Source organism: Megalopta genalis, chromosome 16, assembly GCF_051020955.1.
Source record: "Megalopta genalis isolate 19385.01 chromosome 16, iyMegGena1_principal, whole genome shotgun sequence".
Classification (NCBI taxonomy): domain Eukaryota; kingdom Metazoa; phylum Arthropoda; class Insecta; order Hymenoptera; family Halictidae; genus Megalopta; species Megalopta genalis.
The window spans coordinates 7,606,349-7,628,217 of NC_135028.1; the positions used below are offsets into that span (position 1 = coordinate 7,606,349).

The window sequence follows — 21,869 nt, forward strand, 5'->3', positions numbered from 1 at the left end:
TATAAAAATATATATAATTTCAATAGGCACAGTTCACTTAATACAGTTGCATAGTTTGTTCTAAAATTATACATACACTCAAATAAAATTCATATCGCTGTGCGTTCAGTACAAAATTGAATACATAAACAAAGGAATGTTTGTAAATCAAAGCGAAACAATGATTACAGTTTTTTCCGAAAGTGATAAAGTTTCTTTTCTTTTTTTTTTCAATTCTTTCACTTCCTTTAATACGCATAACAATTAATTAATCTCAATCGATTCTTGCGATCCAATATCAATTTTAAATAAAGATATAGACAGTTTTATTTAACAAAAAGTAAATTTCTCACGGGAATGAAAATAGTGTATAAGAAGCGAAAAATACATAAATATACGGTTATTAAATGATATACATCGTTTATCAAGATATATTTTCAAAATAAAGATCAATACTTTAATGCTATTATTCAATATGACTTTTATTTTCCTGTAATTTCTCTCGCCTGAATTGTTGAGTAATATTTAAATGTAATTTTATAAAAAGATGTTTTATACAGTTAACGTCAACTTCGTAACAATAATAATAATGATAAGGGCTTGTGCAAATTTTGTGCTTCTCAAATTTTCCGGTTAATTTTTAATTATTCATGAAATTATCAATTCCCAAGTATTATAATATATGTATATTAACTACAAATATCAAAATTTCGATATCAAGATCAAGGAAAGTAATATTATTCAGCGATATAAAATTAATATATAAATAAATATAGAAATCTAAAAAAGATATAAGCTATGAAAGGAGAACTTCATATTTTTTACGACAGAAAAAGTAAACAAATTTGCCGATCTCTATAACACGTACAAAGTGTAAATATCTTTGTTCGATGGTTTTCCACAAAACGTTATCAACTGAAAATTCACCACACATTTATAAAGAAACTTATATAAAATTGATTTTACAGTTATTCAACGTCGCGTTAACTTTGGTTATCATTTGCTAATCTTATCTTTCCGTTTTATTAATTAAAATTTGAATTAAATAACCTACCCCCGTACACTTTGAAAATATTATTTATGCGGCCCTAAGATTCTTATTAGAATTTCAAATTCGAATGACACATTCACATTCTATTTAAATCGCTACACTTCTGGCTAATATACATAAGTCAAAAACAGCTGAAATTTCGGAGACATTTTCCAATTGCACTGTGATATGGACGATTCAAAAAATATATGTACCTAAATATCCTTATTAATACACGATACGCACGAACAAATAATTCTTAAGGATTCACAATATTTCAGTCGAATACATATTTTTTGTATTTAAGAGTTAACGAAAAAGAACGTAACTATAACCGTCACCAATTACTGATCAGAAAGTATACGTTTCGCTATATTTCTTCAGGTTTATTTGGGTTACATTGTAATGAAATAATTATTGGACCAAATTGTATCACAATATTCATATAAAATCTCCTTAAACGGTTCTGTAACATTCTCGTTTGCTCAAATATTACAGTCGATGTACAGCGACTCGCATTAATATTCGGACACGATATTATTAGAAAAATTATTGCTCCTTATTGTTGTTTATGATAGCATTATATATATATATATATATATATATATAATGCTATCATAAACAGTAAAAAAAGGAGCAATAATTTTTCTAACAATATCGTGTCCGAATATTAATGCGAGTCACTGTGGTTGCGCGCCACATCGTCTTCTCCTCCAGTAAATCTTATCTCTTTCGACCGATTCTATACTTTTCTATAATTTTGTAAAGCAGGAAATGCGCGTTTTTAAGTACATAAAAGATACTATAATTCCCAACGAATTAATGTTCATATCGAACATATTACGGTTGAAAGCGTACATGAATTAGAAATATTCGTGTTATGTATAAATCTTTGCTCTTCTCGAATACGTTTCTTTTGTTACTTTCATTTTGTTTGTTTTTTTCTTTTTTTTTCGTTATTATATCACTTGTGGACCCTGCTTTGATCGTACATGTTTAAACGATCGACCAACGGCCTTACCTGGTAACCATGTATGGCAATTTCAGAGGAGAATGGTTGATATCCTCGATTCTGATATTACTATTGCGATAAACAGTAGCAATTGTTTAAAATCTTCGATAGAAGCGTCCTCTCTACTTTGCGCTCTTTCATCTCGACAGAGTAAAGAATAATATCCTAATTGAAACATCCCGTATAACCGAAGTGTTTTTTTTGTTTTTTTTTTCTCGTTTCGACAGATCGTTTCGTTTCAAATTGTTCTGATTAAAGGAGTCCCAGTTCTAAGGCGATGTGAAGAGATTGTATGTCCGAATGGCTGTTTATTCTCCAAAATGGGAAGTTGTGGGCACGCGCCGCCGTTTCTTCGTCGGAATCGTCTCCTATTACCACGTACGTGCATCTCCGGCCAAATCGTGCTTTCACCCTTGCGAAGCAGCTTTCTTTTCCTAAAATTTCACATTACCATTTATATAGTTAAATTTATTTAGTTCGTAGAACAAAGCAACACCTTAATATATCGTAGTAATTTTTAATGGCAGTGGAAATTTTAACGGTACTCCGTAAGCTTGTGTTGTCCCAATTAAGATAAATACAGGGTGTCCCAAAAATGTTTCTCGGATCATTTGAAGCAGTTTTTTCCTTTACAAAAATTTTCTCCGAGGCACCGTTAACGAGTTATTAACGAAAAACAGTGGCCAATAAGAATCGAGTACGGCTGACGCGAGGCGGCCCAGCCAACCAGCGCGCGAAGCCTAGTTCCGCTCATTGGCTCGGTCGCCACGCGCCAGCCGAGCTCGCTTCTCATTGGTCACTGTTTTTCATTGATAACTCGTTAACGGCGCCTCGGAGAAAATTTTTGTAAAGGAAAAAGTTGCTTCGAACGACCCGAGGAACCCGCCACTTTCGGATTGCGAGACATTTTTTGGACACCCTGTATAATGTAGAATAATATTTAAACGCGAGTTGAAGAAAGATACTCGACCGTATAATTAATATTATATATTATATTATAATTAATATTATTGTACAATTAATATTATATTGAATTATTGGAATCCTGATTGGTTGGATGTTCATTTACTAATTTGTAATCAATTTAGAACGTAAGTATTCGTTGAAGAATTTTCTTATGAAGTGGTATTTAATCGAATAATATGATCGATAATATTACGATCGATAACAGATAACAGATTTTCAGCCGAATTGTTACAAATAACTCATAATTTGTTTTAATTTATTCCGATGATTTTTCTTATATTAATTTTAAGCTCGCGGCTTGGTAGTAACGTATTTTAATTCAACAAGTCGTCACTATTTAATTCACATTCTTAACAATTAAATGTACTAATCTTAAAAAATGCGTTTCTGATCATAAGATAGTATTAAATCGTACGAATGTCTGACATTTAAATAAATAAAAACATTCCTATCGCAACTCCAATTCGATTCTCTATATAGAGCACAGATGTGGATTTTATACGTTGTGAATTTCCATGGAGCTTACCGATTTTCGAGGCGGAATAAATATTCTCAATTGGAAATATCCCGCCGATTCCAAAAAGCAGAACATTCGATAAAGTAGGTACCAGTTGTGTGGTGGTGACTAAGATGTTGATGCAGTGATTTCTTTTATTGATATGGCTTAAACATTTCACGGCCGACGTTAACCAATTGTCGGTCAGCACTTCGATCTCCGATCGTAATTGCAGCCATTGTTCCTGCTTCGCTGCGCCCAACAGTCCGCCGACGTTATTTCGATAATTACTGTAGATCTCTTTTATTTTACGATATCGGAAAGCTAGTTTCCGCATCCAGTCGACGCCGCCCCTGACACCGGACGCCAAACATATGCCGTTGTTCGCTGACGCGCATTGGAAACCGTCGGTGGCGAAATTGTAAGAAGACAGGTCCTGCCCGTTATCGTCCGACGACACATCATCGATGTGTACTTGATCGCAATCCTGTGAAACAATATTATATTGTTAATCTTGACCTTGTTCCGCAAATTAAAGAACCGGAGGAAAGAATACATTTTATATCTTTTTCAATTTTTTCTTAAAATAATAATATACAAATAATATACAATATATATACTATAAATATTGTTATTCGCTCCAGCAGCTTCCCACGGTTATTTTAAATATTCGCGCTATTAATCCTTTCGGCGCCAGTCGAAAATGTTCCATATTTATCATAAGTGGACAAAAAGTGATCGAACTTGCTTAAAAGCAACAATTGCAAGATTCGTAAAGAAAGTTATATTTACTAAAAATATACAGACGATAAATTTCTTCCGAATTGCAACCAGCAACGGTATATCGTTGTCCGGTACTGTATATAGAATCCTTGAAATGATTAAATAGTTTTGTGTCTATCTTGTTGTTTGTTTTAACACTCAAATAGCGAGGCCTGCTCTGACGGTTTCTTTAATGTAAAATTGACGAGATTAAATGAAACGCCGACGTGTTTAGAAAAAGTACTTCAAAATCTATGTTGAACAAAATTGCTAATTTAAAATTATAAACGATCTCGTGCAGACTTAACCACATTTTTGTAAAAAGAAAAAGGTCCATTATCCGAGTGTTAATGTCTACATTGTGAACGGTTTTACAGCATCATGTTCATTGATTTATATTTGTAAAAGTGAAAACAATAACGTGGTATGCGTAAGACTAGGGTGGCAAACTGACGACGGCGTTAATCAAATAAAATCATGAAAAATTCGTTGAAGCTTTCCAAACGTTTCGCCATTCACCTCCACGTCGTTGAAGAAGAAATGAGTATCGGCCAAATTAAATATCATTTCCTCCATCCTGTACGCGACTGCGGCCAAAAGGTTGCGGTCTTTCTGATGCTTCGCTGCGAATACCCCGGTGAGCAACGAGTGAAACACGATTATGGTTTCGTCAAGGTCCCAGATGAATATCCGATCAGGACCGGCTTCTGTCGTATCCGCAGAACCTATACTGTTTCCATTTCCGCTCTGGCGTCTTCCGCGTCTGCAGGGTTTCGCCGCCGCCCCTAAAATGCGTCCGTTCGAAACGTTATTTTATATAGCTTCCCGAATACGATGTTTGCCTCGCGCGACAAACTATGACATCCCGAAACCATAAAGGAACGATAATAACAGTGTAATCGTGCACATATTAACCCTTTGCGCTCGAAGCCATTTTCACTGTAAATCTAAATTCGTTCTTCCGACTTATGGAATTATTATTATTATTATTCTATTCTACATGACAAAAAGTGTATTTTATAATTTTATAATTTTTTTATATTATTAAATTATAATATTATAATATTATATTAATATAATAATATTATTAAATATTATTATAATAGATATAATAATATAATATAATAATATATTTTATAATATTATAATTTTTTATATCTAAGCTTTTACAATATAAACATTATCTTGCAACGTGATGCAACAATTTCAGTGGTGTCTCGGGGTGCAGAGGGTTAAATTCCTTTCCAATCGCTGTTAAGAGTTGTTTTCGGGCACGCAAGATCAATTTAATTTGATTTATTTGTTGTCAGACGCTTAGAAAACTTTACGTAGGGATGTATGTACGTATTTCTTGCGTTCAAGAAAAATCTGAACTCGAGGGAAAAATGTAAGGATATAAAATCACACGTACGAATCGTGTTACCTTCGACGTTTGCGGTTTCTCGTGCGGTAAGATCGCTGGCATTGTGAGCTGTTGCGTCCAACGTGAGCGTAGACTTGGTCGAATCTTTGAACAAAGAAGGCGGTTCGTTATTAAACAAGTTATAAATGTAATAAATACATCACGGTTATTCTAAAAATAGCTACGATATTAACACAGCTTTTAAGACTCGAGCAAAGAGAAAATTCAATGTTACGTCAAAGTTAAATTACTTCAAAGGAGACTTACTTGCCGGAGAAGAACGAATTTTTCATTGCAAAAGAAAATTGAAATTTATCAGTTAGTTGGAATGCAACTAAGCACAATGTCACGCGGCATTTAATGAAAATAAAAAAAACAAAACAGATCAAACGACGCGCGCACGTGTGTGTGTACAATGCTCGAAAGTAGAAACGTCGAAAGTGTCGACGAGATAGCAAACAGACGGAATGAACACGTTACCTCCAAAATTCAGGTTTCCGATGTTAAACGAAGCGGGTGTCGTGTGATAACCGTGCATGGGATAGTATCCAGAATACTGCAGCGGCACCCTGTCGTTGCTGTACAAACTGCTACTATAGGCGCTATAATCCAATTTCTGGAACATGTACAAACGTAACGTAGAAACCGAAACGATAACAATATCGAATAGCTCGAATTATTTACAAGATGAAACTCTAGCACTAGATTTATCGAGTCCTAAAAACACGGCCTACGTGCAGGGTGTCCAAAAAATGTCTCGCAATCCGAAAGTGGCGGGTTCCTCGGGTCGTTCGAAGCAACTTTTTCCTTCACAAAAATTTTCTCCGAGGCGCCGTTAACGAGTTATCAATGAAAAACAGTGACCAATGAGAGGCGAGCTCGGCTGGCGCGAGGCGACCGAGCCAATGAGCGGAACTGGGCTTCGCGCGCTGGTTGGCTGGGCCGCCTCGCGTCAGCCGTACTCGATTCTTATTGGTCGCTGTTTTTTCGTTAATAACTCGTTAACTGCGCCTCGGAGAAAATTCTTGTAAAGGAAGAAGTCGCTTCAAATGATCCGAGGAACCCGCATTGCGAGACATGTTTGGGGCACCCTGTGTACATACATATAGTCTTCACGCGACGAGAAGGCAGCTTTGTGTTTACGTTCCCCTCCCCTCCCTCTTACTAGCCGCCCCACTGCCGCAGCTATCGGTCGCTATCGATCGCCGTTGATCTTCGTCCCCGTTTTCGGCCAATAGCGATCGATAGCTAGCAAGAGGGGGGGAGTTTGAACACAGAGGTGTCCTCTTGTCGCGTGAGGATTGTACAAATGAGATTCGCACAGGCTAGCGGCGTATTGCATACGCGTATCGACCATTGCGTTTAACAAGTTAACATTACTGTTGATTAGAGATGGGATCAAGTAGATTACAAGCATTTTACTATTTAGTATTTCAAGTATTTCGTGGAACGCAAACGGTACAGTAAACTCTTCCCAATGGTCCTTCAGTTTGTAAACAAAAATGGACGCGACTCGGAAAGAGGAGAGATACGATTGTTCGAGCCTCGCGGCTCGTTTCCATAGTTACCGATTGTTAACACAACTCTAAAAAACGAGGCACGAGGCTCGAGTAATCGTGTCTCCTCTGCCCCCCCAGATCGTCGTCCACTTTTGTTTACAAGCTGAAGGACGATTGGGGAGAATTCCGTGTTACACTAGGCCAGGGGTGTCAAACTCGCGGCCCGAGATGAACATTTTTGATGTCAAGCATCACGACGTAAACAATAATTTAACTTTATATATGTGTTTATTACAATGTACTAGTCAAAATAAAAATATTTGTTTCTATGAACATTGATTTTTTTTTCTTTTTGCGGCCCACCTAAAGTTAAGCATTGTTTATTATTATATTAAATTATAAATAATAATTATATATTATATTATATATTATAATATATATTATAAATATATATATAAATAAATATAAATATAATATATATATATTATAATTATATATAATAAGATAAAAATTATATTAAGTTATAGCTTTTGTGAGTTTGACGCACACCCCTGCACTAGGCCGAGAGTGGGTTTGAACCTTTCGCGAGTACACTATGTACAGTATTCCCTCGATACAGTGGCGGATTAAGGTGTACCGGGGCCCGAGGCGCAACACAAATTCGAGGCCCCTAATATCTTGTGACCGTATATGCGTGATTCCTGTAACATTTTTTACGAGTTTTAACATTTTTTGATCCCATCCCTAGGCGTCGATGATTTAAATTACAGCGAATTATGAATACCTGAGAGGATGACGATATATTCTGGGCTACGTTTGGGAAATTCGTTGTGCCGCTGTTGTACGGGGCGTAGGACGAATACTGAGTTATGGAATTTGGCGTGGTATACGTGGACAAATAAGAGCTTTGCAAGGCCGAGGTATCCTTTCGGGTCGTTGTATAAGGTGGCGAATTATACAAGCTGTCAACGTAAACGCGAAATATTAATAATAATAATAATAATAATAATAATAGAGTGTAGACGCGAGCACGTACATTAAATATTACCAGTGAAAACACACACACACACACACAAATACAGCAAGCGGAGATGCACGAAGTGCATGCTTTTTTTTTACATGTGCTGTAAAATTATTCTCCTCCAATGGAAAAAAGAAAACATAATAATCTCTATCGAACTCGTAATTGATATCGGAAGAATGATCGATTTCTGTTAACACGTCTCTCGCGTGTTGATATTCGTTCGACGTGTTTGTTCTTTTTTGCGTCAACCGTAACAGATAATATCAGTAATCCAAATAATCAACTAATTTCAGTTTGCCAGCTTGAATGTCGCTCTTAAAACGTACAATTATATTCTCGGATCAACAAGGAGCAGTGTAAACACGCGATTCAACCGCGCAACACGACTGCGCATGCGCAGGCCCTCTATCGAGTGAACATCGTCAAATCATCCGCGACTCTGCGTCGTGTCGCCGGCGTAGCTCGGAATTGCAATGTTCACGCGGTAGACGCGCGGTCTACGCCGGCGATGAGTGGCCGTCGGTGGCTCGCGAAAACAATTGAAAAGATTAGGAAAAGAAAAATAGAACTGGTAGATAGTAAAGATATATAAATATATAGTAAAAAGATATATAAATAGATAGTAAACAATCAAAAGGTATCTCCTCTTCCCGTCCATTTTTAAATCGTCCATTTTTATTCACAAGCCGAGAAACAATTGAGATGAAGAATTCGCTGTATCGCTAGATTTATCTTTTGATTTGTACAAACTGGATTACAAGAAGCAGATCATTTCTATCGAGCTCCCGTTTGTTACGATTGATGTATTATTTTTAAACAATAATGGATTCGATTCTGGAAAAACTGTTTCGGATTGCGGAATGGTAACTTTTAACGGCGCTTCGGAGTCATTATTCTAATGCGATTGTTATTAATCGGTTGAATTTTTTAAATTCGTGTTGAAAGACTTTTGAACGATTAATTAGATGTCGATAGAAAAAACAGTGAAAACGATCTCGAAGGATGAAAGATACCTGTTATAATATTGATTCGGTCCGTACAATGTACTGTAGTCCGTCTTCTCCATGGAGTCCGGATACTCCTGCTCCTTTTCTTCTGCATTCTCGTCGATGTATAATTCTCCGCTGGGCGGCACGCTGTCATTCTCAGGGCAGTCCTGCACCTCGTTTTTGACCTCTGTCTCTGCCATGATCAAAAAGCGTCGTGTTCGCGCGTTTTTTTTAACCGTGACTTTTCTCTTTCTCTCGAGAGAATGCAACATAATGATTATTATATATATTATTTATGACATTAATGAACTTATTAGAAACTTAGAAACTTAGGTACATTCGTTTCTGTTTATTAACTATTGTTTATTTGTTTGTATAGCTCTAGCCCAAGTAGTGGACAGTGCAATATATAAATAAATTAAAAAAACTTATTTAAAAAATTATAGGTATTTTCATTTCAGTCTATCGGCTCGTGTTTATTTATTTAATTCTAGTTCAAGCAGAGTTGGCATTAATTGAAAATTTCATGTTTATCGTGCGTTTATGTATCTCGCAAAAAATATGAAAAAACGATTTCTCGTTAACTTCCATCCCAGCATCTGCTTCATTGGTCTTCATTTACCAGTAAATAATTATAACAATAAAATGATTTATTTGAAGTAGTTATTTCTTATTTTCATTAGAAAATCGTCATTCATTTTAAATCGTCACCTAATTACATACTCAGTTTTAGTCACTTAAATGACAAAAAAATTGTTGTCCCATTAAGAACGACAGAAATACTAACAGATTTACAAGAAATTATCCCGAAAAAATGTGCACGAAAAAATCGACGAAAAAAGCTGCGAATAGCCATAAACAACGACATTTGTGAGAGTCTGGCCCGCTGTCCGAGGGTTAATGCACATAATTGACTGTGTGTTTCAGAAAATCATAAAATAAACGCAGAAACCTTTCACAAACCATCAAATTGAAATTGTCTCGTTTCAGATATCATTTCGCCAATTTCGTTCGGTTATTTTGCTAATTAGAATTTCATTTACGGTTTAATAATAAACTGTACCGCAACAATGGTAAAAAAAAGAAAAAGAAAACGAAAAAGAACAAAACGAATTCTCGACAGATGTGAGAGGTTGATTGATTTACCATTGCTTGTGGTTCGAGGATGCTGCGCCGAGGCCTCGGTCGACGAAGACACGTTGCCAGCATTGTCTAAAACCCCTACTGGCTTCGTTGGATCATTGTATTCGGTTAACATATCACTCTATCTGAAACAGAAGAGAGACATCTAGTTATTTATACAGCGTGTCCCAAAAATGTCCCGCAATCCGAAAGCAGGGGATTCCTGAGGTGATCCGAAGAAACTTTCTCCTCAGCGAAAATGCGATCCGCGGCTTCGTTTACGAGTTATTAACGAAAAACGGTGACCAATGAGAGATTGCGAGCGGCCGACGCGCCGCCCTCGCGACCACCGTCGCCGCGTCAGACGGCCGGCGCGGCCAACGCCGCTCTCCGATTGGTCAGTGTTTTTCGTTGATAACTCATAAACGAAGCCTCGGAGAACATTTTCGCAAAGGAAAAAGTTGCTTCAAATCACCTCAGGAACCTCCCATTTTCGGGACACCCTGTATACGGATGTTATACGAGCGATCGTAAAGTCGACCGGGAATCGAAGCGCTCGCGTTTCGAGCGTTGGGACAGAAAAATTGATAGAAACATGAGGTGCGCAGGGAGACTTCGACGTCGCTCTGAGTCGTCGTATAAACTGTCTCAATTCTGTTCGAATTCACTGTTCGTTGCGTTTCGTTTCCACAGTCGACGGCTGTACACCGCGAAAGGAAACTCGAACTCGTAAATACTAATAAAACATCCGGTATCGTTCTTCTCTTTCCGTATAAAAGAACGTAGTATGTATCGAATATCACATCGAGTGTCATTTTGTTCGATTGGCACAAGTCGATCTCGATTATAGTGAAATCTACGCACGCGAGGTGTCTCTCGCTTGCAAGGATGCTTCGACAAGGTTATGGAAAATCGAAATGACGAAACTTTGCACAGACGTGGCGTAAGTTATATGCTTAATACTAGCATAGAAATACGGTAGTATTTCGTCACGATGCCACTTTCCAGATTTAAGGGGTGAGTAACCTTGAAAAATATTTTATATTTTATAATATTTATAATATTTATAATATTTTCCTTCTCGTGAAATATCTCGGGAACATTATAAATATTATGCAACTACTTTCGCATAAACGAACGAAAAATAAGCGTGAAATTTCTGAAGTATTGCTATTACTAGATCGCGTTGTTTCAAAAGAAGTTTACAATTTGTTAATCACGGTTTTACATATGTATTTCGAAAAACCGTTTACGAACAGGCCGCGATCAAGTTCGAAAACAGGGTAACCGGAGATTCGTTAGCTTGTATAAACTGTTCTGCGTGAAGTTAAAATCGAGTTGTGTGAAAACATTTTTATGGCGCGAAAATGTTCATTGTCTCCGACACGTTGTCGCTGTTAACTTTTAGTGAGTAATGTATAAAGCTAGGTTACGTTACGCGCGTCAAGATACATGTCCACCGATGGTAAACAAAATTACGTTACAATTGTTAAAAAATTATGTTGTTGCAGAAACTTTTTCCTTAGCGAAAATGCAATCCGCGGCTTTTTGCTTACGAGTTATTTGTTATCTCGACCGTTTATTGGCTCGGCCGCTTTGCATCATCGGACGAGCTCGCCTCTCATTGGTCAGTGTTTTCAAGCGAACTTTACAATTTAAATATCAATGAAAATAATTCATAATTCATTCGATACGTATTTTACGTGCGCCAATTGCTGTGGAATGTCAATATAGATATAATTCGACGAGTTATATACAATTTATAAAAGTGGATCATATTCTGATTTTTAGATGAAAATTCGAACCAATTGGAAACAATTGTTTCATTCGACGATTTAATTACCATTGACTTGAATAATCCTTGTACAACGTTTCACAATACTACACTATACTATACTATACTATATTATTGTACATATAATATACATATATTATATTTGTATATTATATGTACAATAATATAGTACAATATAGTATAATATATGTATATATATATTTATATTTTCATTAATCACAAACGGACATTATTAATTTTTTACACAATATAAACATCGAACGCGATCGTTCGAAAATGTTTCGCAACAAATTAATCGCGCGTCCGGTATTCAACACAAATATAATATAATATAATATAAATTTTCCGTTTTTCTTTCTGCAGAAAATACAAAAATTGCGAAACTTTATCTGTATCCTCGATAAAGAAAAAAAAAAGAAAAATACAGACAAAGAAGAAATTATCTGATGATGACGTGGCCGATAAAATTGACGGCATAACGATGATTTATAAACTGCGTCGTTGCTTTGTTAACGAAGAAGCGAGAAAGCCGTTTTGAAAAAGAAAAATTGTCGAAAGAAACGGCGAATTTGTCGCAAGAACAGCGCACAAAACTAGACAACTTCTGGAAAATTGTTTGAAACACGTGAATTAACGAGCCTTGATGACCAGTTAGCTCGTTCTCATCGTTGTAGAGGTGTTCTCAAATAACGATTTGAACTGGTCTTTCCCGTTTTAACTAACTAATACCTTCGTTCACCTAATCGCAAGTCGCAGAAAAACGAGAGTTAAATTTTATTCGACGCTGCCAAGAGTTCGTGCGCTTTCCATTCGTTGATGGTGGCTCGAACGTGTCCAACAATTACAATTTAATAAACAGCATCGATTCCGTATAGCAAATGGGTGAAATTGTAATTTGAAAATTTTCAAATTTTATGCTAAAACATGGATGCAACATTCGCGGATCGTTCCGCGCGCTGAAACGTTTCGCTGTTTCTTACAATTAACCCCTTAACGTGCGCGCTCGAGTTAACTCGATATTTATCATTTACATGGGATTGTAAGCTATAACACTTACTTATTCAAGTATAAAATATATCCTTTTTCTGCTTATCAATTACGACTTATCTCTTCCTTGTGAGCCGCTTTCCGACAGCGTATTCATATTCAGATTCGCTCATTTTTCAATATATATTTTACTAAAATATAATGTAAAATAAAATATAATAATAATAATAACAATAATAACAATAATAATAATAACAACAATAATAATAATAACAATACCAACAATAATAATAATAATAACAACAATAATAATAACAATAATAATAATAGTAGTAATATTCTGAAAATTAGAAATCACACCAATTGTATAAATATTTAATATTTTTGTATTTTTGTAATTTTCTAGCCAAGACAACGTTCTAAATTGTGTTCTTTTTACATTGAAAAAAATTGATTCTTTTTGGCTGGCCTTTTTAAAAAAAACTGCATTAAGGGGTTAAATGCGAAAAAGCTGTTTTAACCGAGAGAAGAAGACAAAAGCGGCGTTCGCGCTGGTTCCGGTTGAAGGAAAAGGGTTCGCGCGTTCGCGCCGGGTTCATTATTATCTGCCAATTGCGAGTCGAAGAGGTGGAGTGACCGGATGGGTAGGCGTACACCGGGATCCTTCGTGAACAGCCAATGAAACCTCCTTTCACGATGTTTTACATTATGTATTCTTTATGTTGCCAAGTCACTATCTCTGCCCGTGCTCCGCCCTTACCCACGCATATATAACTCGCCTGCTCCGGCACTATACGTACTTAGAACGTAAAAGGAAGTTGCTTGCGTTAGGGTGCCTTCACACCGGCAACATAGTAAACGAATAACGAGAGATCTTGTTCGGCGAAGTTCCGAATTAATTCGCGAAGAATATTGTATATAATATTAGGTTTGTTTATGCTGCGCGTAAGCACGTCGCAAATTTTCAAGAAATTGTTTTATAAAAATATGAGGAAATCTGGAACATTCCTTCCGGTGATCGTGGAACAATAATATTAATTATTAGCGAATGCGAGACAGTTCGATTATTTATTATATTATATACTATTGATATTATTATGTTATTGATATTATTATATTATTGATATATATTATTGATATATTATTGATATATTTATTCGATTATTCGAGACAGTTCGGTACGAATTCGGTAATTTAGAAATTTCACTGAATTGAAAACTTAAAAAAATGGCGAATTTCATGTGGAAACTGTTCTGTATCGATGTGGTAAATATTCTTCAAATTCTCGAATTTGTAATTTATTTATTCCTCTTCTAGATTGAAATCGCAATGTATTTGAAAATTTTCCAGTTCATCGTTGTAAACTTTTTCATTCTACATAATATAAATTAACAGTTCATTCAGTTTCATCAAATTGTAATCTTCTTTTTTTCTGTCTACTTTCTTTCTTTAATTTGTATTTTTTACTGGCGAATTTGCAATATCTTCTGTAAGCTCGAAATTGTATTTACGCAATGATATAAGTATGTATTCTTTTAAAAATGACATCTTTTGATCATTAAATCGTTTCTTAATTTAAAACAATTTTTACTATAGTAATCTCGGAAATAGAGTGGCTCGCAAAGTATTCGTACACCTTTTAAAGCGCAATAACTATTTCAAAACTTTTTAGATAATAGCAGATAATAACCTAGACAGCTTTCTGTAAATTAACAATTAAGAAGTTTGCCACTGTCGAACAGTGGATCAAGCAACTCTGTATTTTATACGGATCGATTTGCGATATAGTACGCGGAAAGTTTGCGAGATACTGTAGCGGAATGTAAATACATACATATATGTATATAGGGACGTCCTAGTGACGTCACGTCGAGGTAATTAGTTCTAGTGTAATGTGGAAGATGTCGCGATCAGTACCAAATTATCTGACAGCCACGACATCTAGAAGAATTCTGTATTTAATTATTCGATTATCTGCGGGAAGATCGACTATCATTTTATATATATATATTGGAATAATAGTATAATATAATAATAATATATATATAACATTATTAATAATATTATATAACAATGTATTATATTAATAGTAATATATTAGTAATATTATAGTATATTATATTATATTAAATAATTATATTTATATATATTATTATATAATAATAATAATATTATATATAATATAATAATAATATATATATTGGAAAATCGATTTGTAAAAAAAATCGACCAATAATTAATACCGCGAAAAGTAGTCGATTTATTTCAGCCGTCCCCGAAACGAAGAAACTACCTCGATTCGTTCTTGTACCTCAATTCTAAGTGGCTGAGACCCAATTTCGCTGATTGGCTTGGCCGCCGCGCGGCAGCCAAGCTCGCCTCTGATTGGTCAGTGATTTTCGTTAATAACTCGCGAACATAACCGCGAATTGCATTTTCGCAAAGGAAAAAGTTACTTCGAATAATCTCAAGAACACAATATTCGGACAATTTTCTATAGAAAATAACAACGGATCACAACTAAATGAAGTTTCGTTTTCCGTGTTTAAACGTAAATCGTGTAACATTACCGCCCTTTTCCACGATACGAGATCGACAGTATCTGTTACGAGCAACATAACCTAAAGGCAGATAATTAAACGCCGAGCGATAGTAAAATCGCAACCGGATAAAGTCTGATGATTATCGGTGATAATCGCGCGTATTTCTCGTTCGCGAAATGGCAAACAAACGGTGTCCCGGAAACGGCTCGAATTACGATTACACGTAAATATAACAAATCTTAATCGGAGATCAGAATTAACTGCTCCGAACAATTATGCGTATTTGAGAATATTATCGGCGAAGGGTAAATATTTTCCCGCCCGTTGTTTGGACTCGTATAAATCATCGTCGAGGATCGATTGTTTCGAGGAAGTCTCTTTTTATGGCCGAGCGTGTGTGTGCGTGTGTGTCACGTGTCCGCGACCATTCTGTGTAAATATTCGACGCGATTGTTCGTCGCCTTGTGCGACACGTTAACAAGAAGTTATGCCGCGTATCGAAATACGACGAGAACACAATTAGCGTGGTAATAATCTTCGAACGTTTCGGTCACAGAGAGACAATCGATTTTTATTTTCAATATCTATGCCACTGTTGACAAAAAAAAAAGAAACGATGATAATCGTTGCTCGCTTTACAAGAACGTATTTATATTATTAACCCTCGCTTGCTATAGTCGGATCAGGATATTGTGCACAATAACCTCCTCTTCGTGTGTGGAATAAAAAGGAGACGACAATAACCTTTGTTTGGCATCGCGAAGCGTTCCTAATAATTATATATATAATATTATATATAATATATAATATAATATTATATATATTATGTATATAATTATTAGGAACGCTTAATAATATTATAAATATAATATTAATTCCTAATATATTGATAAAACAGCTCGGTATTTTACACAATTAGTTTTATTGTTATTTGGCGCACGACCGACGGATAGATTTGCGATATACAGGGTGTCCCGATAATATTTCGCAATCCGGAAACGGGAGATTCCTGAGGTCATTCGAAGCAACTTATTCCTTTGCGAAAATTTTCTCCGAGGCTTCGTTTACGAGTTATCAACGAAAAACACTGACCAATAAGAGGCGAGCTCGGCAGGTGCGCGGCGGCCCAGCCAACGAGCGCACGGAGCCCGGTTCCGCTCATTGGCTCGACCGTCTCGCGCCAAATGATCTCGCCTCTGATTGGTCCACTGTTTTTCGTTAATAAATCGTAAACGAAGCCGCGGATCGCATTTTCGCTAAGGAAAAAGTTGCTTCGAATCGCCTCAGGAATCCCCTACTTTCGGATTGCGAGTCATTTTTGGGATACTCGGAAAGTGTTTGAGGGACATCCTAGTGACGTCATGTCATATATAGGGACATCCTAGTGGCGTCATGTCGAGGTAATTAGTTCTACTGTAATGTGGAAGACGTCGCGATTAGTGCAAATTATGTAATTCTGAATTACTTTCTTTTTAGCGTGAAAGCACTTGCTTCCTTGCTGTTGGATTTAACACCGCGAAATAAGAAAATTGTTTTGTTCGCAGAATAATTGACAATTTATTTGTAATACTTATCGGTCATGTTCACTTTATATTTGAACATTGAAACTAAGCGAGTCTTTGACGCGACTAACGTTGTATTATTTTATGACAGAAACAAGATTGTAATATGCTTGAATGAAGAAGTTTGTCTAGAAATCGATTCTCATAGAAACATTGTTATAAATTATTATATAAAATATATAAAATATATGATATATATATATATTATATAAAATAAAAACCAGTTATTTTAACGGATTTGATAGCTTTAAGGTTAAAGGGATATTGGAATAGCAAGATAATAATCACTATATCATTCTTCTCTTCTTTTTGATTTATAGAGTTAACCGATTTGTCGAATGAGCGGCTCGTATGTCGATCGTATTCATTTACACGCAATATTAATGTCACTTTCCATAAAATAAATGAAATAGATTATGGATGTAACAGGTGCTATACATATACATATGTATATATGTAACATACGATATTATACATGTATATAAATTATGTGTATGTACAACGTGGTAAAGGTGTACAATTTCGAATTAATTTCAAACAGTTTCTTGTCTACGATATACGTAAAATTTGTATTCATACAATTTTATACTAAATTGTGCAATAAGTTTATTCGTATTAACAAAGACAGGATATTCCGATATTTAAGACGTTTAATTAAGAGCGTCGTTTAAAATTGTTTTCCATTAGTTAGCTAAAATAAATAAACGTGTCAGTGGATATCAGCGAGAACGTTTCTTGTGACAACAATAAAGTAGAGTGTTTGTTAATATAAAATAATTTGCACGATATTATACAAACTTTTATAAATACTGAAAATTCATGAAGCTTCGATCGTCGAACTTTGAAAATTAGTAAAAAAGACGAAGAATTAAACGGAGAGCAATTCTTTGCAATTCTTTGCTTCGGATTTCAAAATTAATCGTTACGTCCACGGTTCAAATTGTAAACAAATAAAAAAAAAATCTAATAATTCGTACAATAACGCGCAGTATTCTGTTAAACTATGAAACTAAACAGAAAAATAAAACATTTTCTCCGGGTATATATTAAATTGCAACGCAGGATACAAAAGTTTCGCGAAGATTCGGTGTAAGTTACATTTTCTGTTTTTCATTTGTAAGTCTTTCTGGTGTTTAATTGTTACTTTCTAAGTAAAATAATATTGAGTAAACTCGGAAGGATGAAGTTCGTAGAAAGATGAAAACGTGATAAGAAGATACTTGAGAATTGATTTCAGAATATCGAATTCCAACAATTAGTTTTGAAAACTATAATTAAGTAATTGAAATACGAGATTAGATTCGAGCAAAATTTATAGATTTTATAGTAAAACGTTACATCAGACAATCTCTTTTATCAAAATTGCATTTGTCAATTCAACAACTTCCAACGAAATAGAATGTTTTCATAAATTTTATTTATGCTGCTTCGTTTCTCTATTTATTTTTCTAGAATATTTGATTATATTATTTATTATTATTATATATTATTCTTAATTAATATATATTATTCTTTATTAATTTTACTAGAATATTTGATTATATTATTTATCATTATATATTTATTATTATTATATATTATTATATCTTTCTAATTCAATCTTTTACGCATTCTTTTCCGACTATACAAATTCTGACTACACTTTTCTGTCATCCCCTCCGCATAAAAATTAATCAAACTCCGGATAAAGTGCACAGCTGTTAAGAAGGAAAACGTTTGGGGAGCATACCGAATGGAGAAGAACTTGATATATCTGTCCACATCGAATTTACAAATTCATTAGTGTAACACGAAACCCAAGCGTGGCCATAAGAAAGCGTCGTCCGCTTTCTCCTTTTCTTTTTTTCTAGTCTCTTGCGCGTGACGGTAAGACAAGAACAATATACATTGTACGAATAATAATTAATCATTTTACAATTTCGAATACCGAAGTTAGTACTAATACTACTACTTAAGTATACTACTAATATAGTATACTATACTATAGTAATATACTATAGTAATAATATATACTATTACTATATTATAATATAATAATATATACTATACTAATATACTACTATATTAGTAGTTATAGTAATAAGTGGTGGTTATAATATTAGTAGTTATAATATACTACTAATATAGTATACCACTATATTAGTAGTATATTAGTATAGTATATATTATTACTATAGTATAATAGTATATTATAGTATACTACTCTTAGTATACTACTACTTAATACTACTACTCTCAGTTCCGGCTTTCCAAAATAAATTGCCTCGACCTCCCCGAATTGTTCCGCTTAACCAAAGTGGACGGTGAACCGATTAAACAGAAATTCTCCCGAATGAAAACTCTTCTCGCCCCATAAAAAATAAATAATAAATTCATCCGCGATAATTCGCGCGTCCTTTACGCGCAGCCGGCACCGCATTTATTATTTATTTTCCACGAAGGACTAGAGGGCCGCGGCCGAAGAAAGACGAAAGGCGGGGTGCTCGGCTTATCTAAACAAAACGTGCTGTAAAAGTGTTTATCGCGGGCAAGTTGCTTAGGTGGCCGGGCTCCGTCCGTCAGTCGTCGAAAGAAATGCGAAGAAACGAATCGAAAGGAAAGAGTTTTCACGGCGTTACATCGTTATTACTAACGTATTTAGTAAACTAACGTTATTACTAACCTATTATGCACCACCTAAATCCAGCGTCGCGCGCGACGCTCCGTGTCGCAAGGAGGCACGGTTGGTTTACATTCGAAAGGAGGAAAAAAAAAAGAAAGAAAACTAAGAAGAGGGATGGTTACACTGCGGGTGTGAAGACAAAAGGTTCTCGCCCAGAACGCCCTGAGACGGTTCCGGGGGACCGTTCTCTTCCCGTCGCGTCGCGGCCATGGAAATCGCGAGAACTCGCTCCGCCGTCGCCGATATCTCGTCCGTCCGGAAAACCGGGGAACCGGGGCCGCCGGGGGATGGGGGGCTTTCTCCGATCGTTTTCGCCGCGGCAGCCTGTCACTCACTCCGTCCTCCGGCCGCGTCATTCGTCCGGCCGTTGTCGCAAGAGCGAAGCTGTTTTATTACGCCTTAGATCCGTGCGCGACCACAGACCATACATACATACATACATACATGCACACGCGTTACTTAGCGCGCGCTGCACAGCGGCCGACCAATTAAAATACATTACTGGTAACGAACCGAATGAGATGCATAAGTTACGCATGCTCGCGTGATAATGACTTTTACACGTGTGCGAACGTACGTACGTACGTGCGTGCGCGCGCCGAGGCACGTCCCCGCGCGTAGCCATGCGTCGGCTCGCGTCTAATAATTTAAGGAACGCGCACACGTAACACACGCACGAAACCATAGAATACGAGATACATCACGGTTACCACGTGGCCGTCGACAAATTCGATTTCATATCGACGCACATCGGGGAGCGGGGAGGGGGGCCCCGGATTTTTCCCCGTCGCCGCACCGTGCGCGGCGGTACAAAATATTTCTACGAAGCGGTTAGGGAAGCGTGTTACGCTTCGATCGATCGATCGCTCGCTCGGCGCTTTTGCATCGGATTGCGAGGGTACTCGTCCGGGTGCGAGACTATCAATCGTCGCGTTCCGCGAACGATCCGCGCCGCTACGCGGCTCGACAAATGCGAAACACATTGTACGTATATTTATATATATATATATATATAAATATGAATATATATATATATTTATTCGTGCAAACCTTGTATCCGGTGTGTTGGATCAGACGCGCACGTATCGATAAGAGTGTTTTCTCGTGGATCAAGGAAGCAGCGGCTGGTTTCCTTCCGATAGCAGCATCGTCATCATCCCTGCTCGCGTCTCGCCGTTCTCTCGTTAATCGGGATGCGCGTGTGTGAGAAGACGCGCACTTGAACGGTGTTCGCGGGGCCGCGGCACTGTATCTCTCACTTTTCTCGCACTTTCCACGACCACGAGATCATTGTGACACCACTGGCGGCGGGACGCCCTGTCACTCGACCGCCGTTCTGACCCTGACGACACCACCCAGAACAGCAGAGCCGACGGAAAAGAAAAGAGGGGGACGACGAAATAATCAATCGGCTCGAGGAAACCACTTGTCAGACCGACGGAGAGGAGGCCTGACGATCGGCGAGCTGCCGACGGATGGAAAAAAATAGGTGGGCCCTTTGGATCGCGCACGAGAAAACGTATCTATCCCCCGTGTGTGTGTGTGTGTGTTCTCTCCCGCTGCGTTGTTGTTCCCCGTCGCAGAGGGTGAAAACGCGCGTCTCGCGTCCCGTCGCGTCCCGTGTCGAATCGAACAACGCTCCTTCTCGCGATCCCGTCACAAAGAGAGGACAACGGTTCGGCGTACGGGTTTTCTCTCGAGGCTCTCTGACGGATTCCCTTCTCACGGACGGCAGCCAGCCACTATTGTTTCCCTGCCTCTCAGGGTATACGTCGGCTCGGCTCGGCTCGGTGTGCGATACGCTACAGCCTGTGGAGTTCTGAGCATGCGAAATGTCGCTTGCCACCCCCGCCCGTTGGTCACGTGGTTGGCCGGCTCGTCCCGCGTCTCTGTCGCTCGCGCATCCCCCGCCTCTAGCCGGCCGCCCCTCTTCGTCCTGCTGCCGGTGCCCCCCCCCCCCTGGCCCTCTCGCTCCGTCCCGTCGGACGCGCACACAGGTCGCTCGTTAATTAGAACGAGAGGAGCTAACGCAGTGAGAC

The 21,869-nt window shown here is 37.1% G+C and overlaps 1 protein-coding gene and 2 long non-coding RNA genes across 6 annotated transcripts in view; 2 read left to right on the forward strand and 1 right to left on the reverse strand.

Moving 5' to 3' along the window:
* Nucleotides 1–21,652, reverse strand: eya (eya transcriptional coactivator and phosphatase 2). 3 transcript variants are annotated; one of them, XM_076526848.1, is made up of 9 exons: nucleotides 20,881–21,652; nucleotides 10,306–10,427; nucleotides 9,184–9,352; nucleotides 7,931–8,108; nucleotides 6,128–6,263; nucleotides 5,669–5,752; nucleotides 4,765–5,030; nucleotides 3,514–3,970; nucleotides 1–2,455 (listed from the first exon to the last, which is right to left on the reverse strand). In XM_076526848.1, exons 2-9 carry the CDS (start codon nucleotides 10,415–10,417, stop codon nucleotides 2,274–2,276), a joined length of 1,584 nt encoding a protein of 527 aa, XP_076382963.1. In that variant the 5' UTR covers nucleotides 10,418–10,427; nucleotides 20,881–21,652; the 3' UTR covers nucleotides 1–2,273. The 3 variants fall into 3 exon arrangements, with proteins under 3 accessions (XP_076382963.1, XP_076382961.1, XP_076382962.1); XM_076526846.1 differs by having other exon boundaries at nucleotides 5,657–5,752; XM_076526847.1 differs by lacking the exon at nucleotides 20,881–21,652 and adding an exon at nucleotides 19,831–20,042 and having other exon boundaries at nucleotides 5,657–5,752.
* Nucleotides 10,896–13,172, forward strand: LOC143260654 (uncharacterized). The gene is made up of 2 exons (XR_013034937.1): nucleotides 10,896–11,298; nucleotides 12,440–13,172. It is a non-coding gene; the product is annotated as an uncharacterized LOC143260654 (long non-coding RNA).
* LOC117221252 (uncharacterized) overlaps nucleotides 21,200–21,869 on the forward strand; it is a 9,405-nt gene continuing 8,735 nt past the window's right edge. For both annotated transcript variants that reach the window (XR_013034938.1, XR_004490461.2), the window contains exon 1: nucleotides 21,200–21,319. This is a non-coding gene — a long non-coding RNA (uncharacterized LOC117221252). The remainder of the gene's footprint in view (nucleotides 21,320–21,869) is intronic.

Coding starts and splice junctions, on each gene's coding strand:
- eya (XM_076526846.1), bottom strand. CDS start 10,417: ATGTTAACCGAATACAATGATCCAACGAAGCCAGTAGGGGTTTTAGAC. Junction 8,109..9,183: donor CCGAATCAATATTATAACAG/GTATCTTTCATC, acceptor TTACGTTGACAG/CTTGTATAATTCGCCACCTT. Junction 6,264..7,930: donor ATATATCGTCATCCTCTCAG/GTATTCATAATT, acceptor TACATGTTCCAG/AAATTGGATTATAGCGCCTA.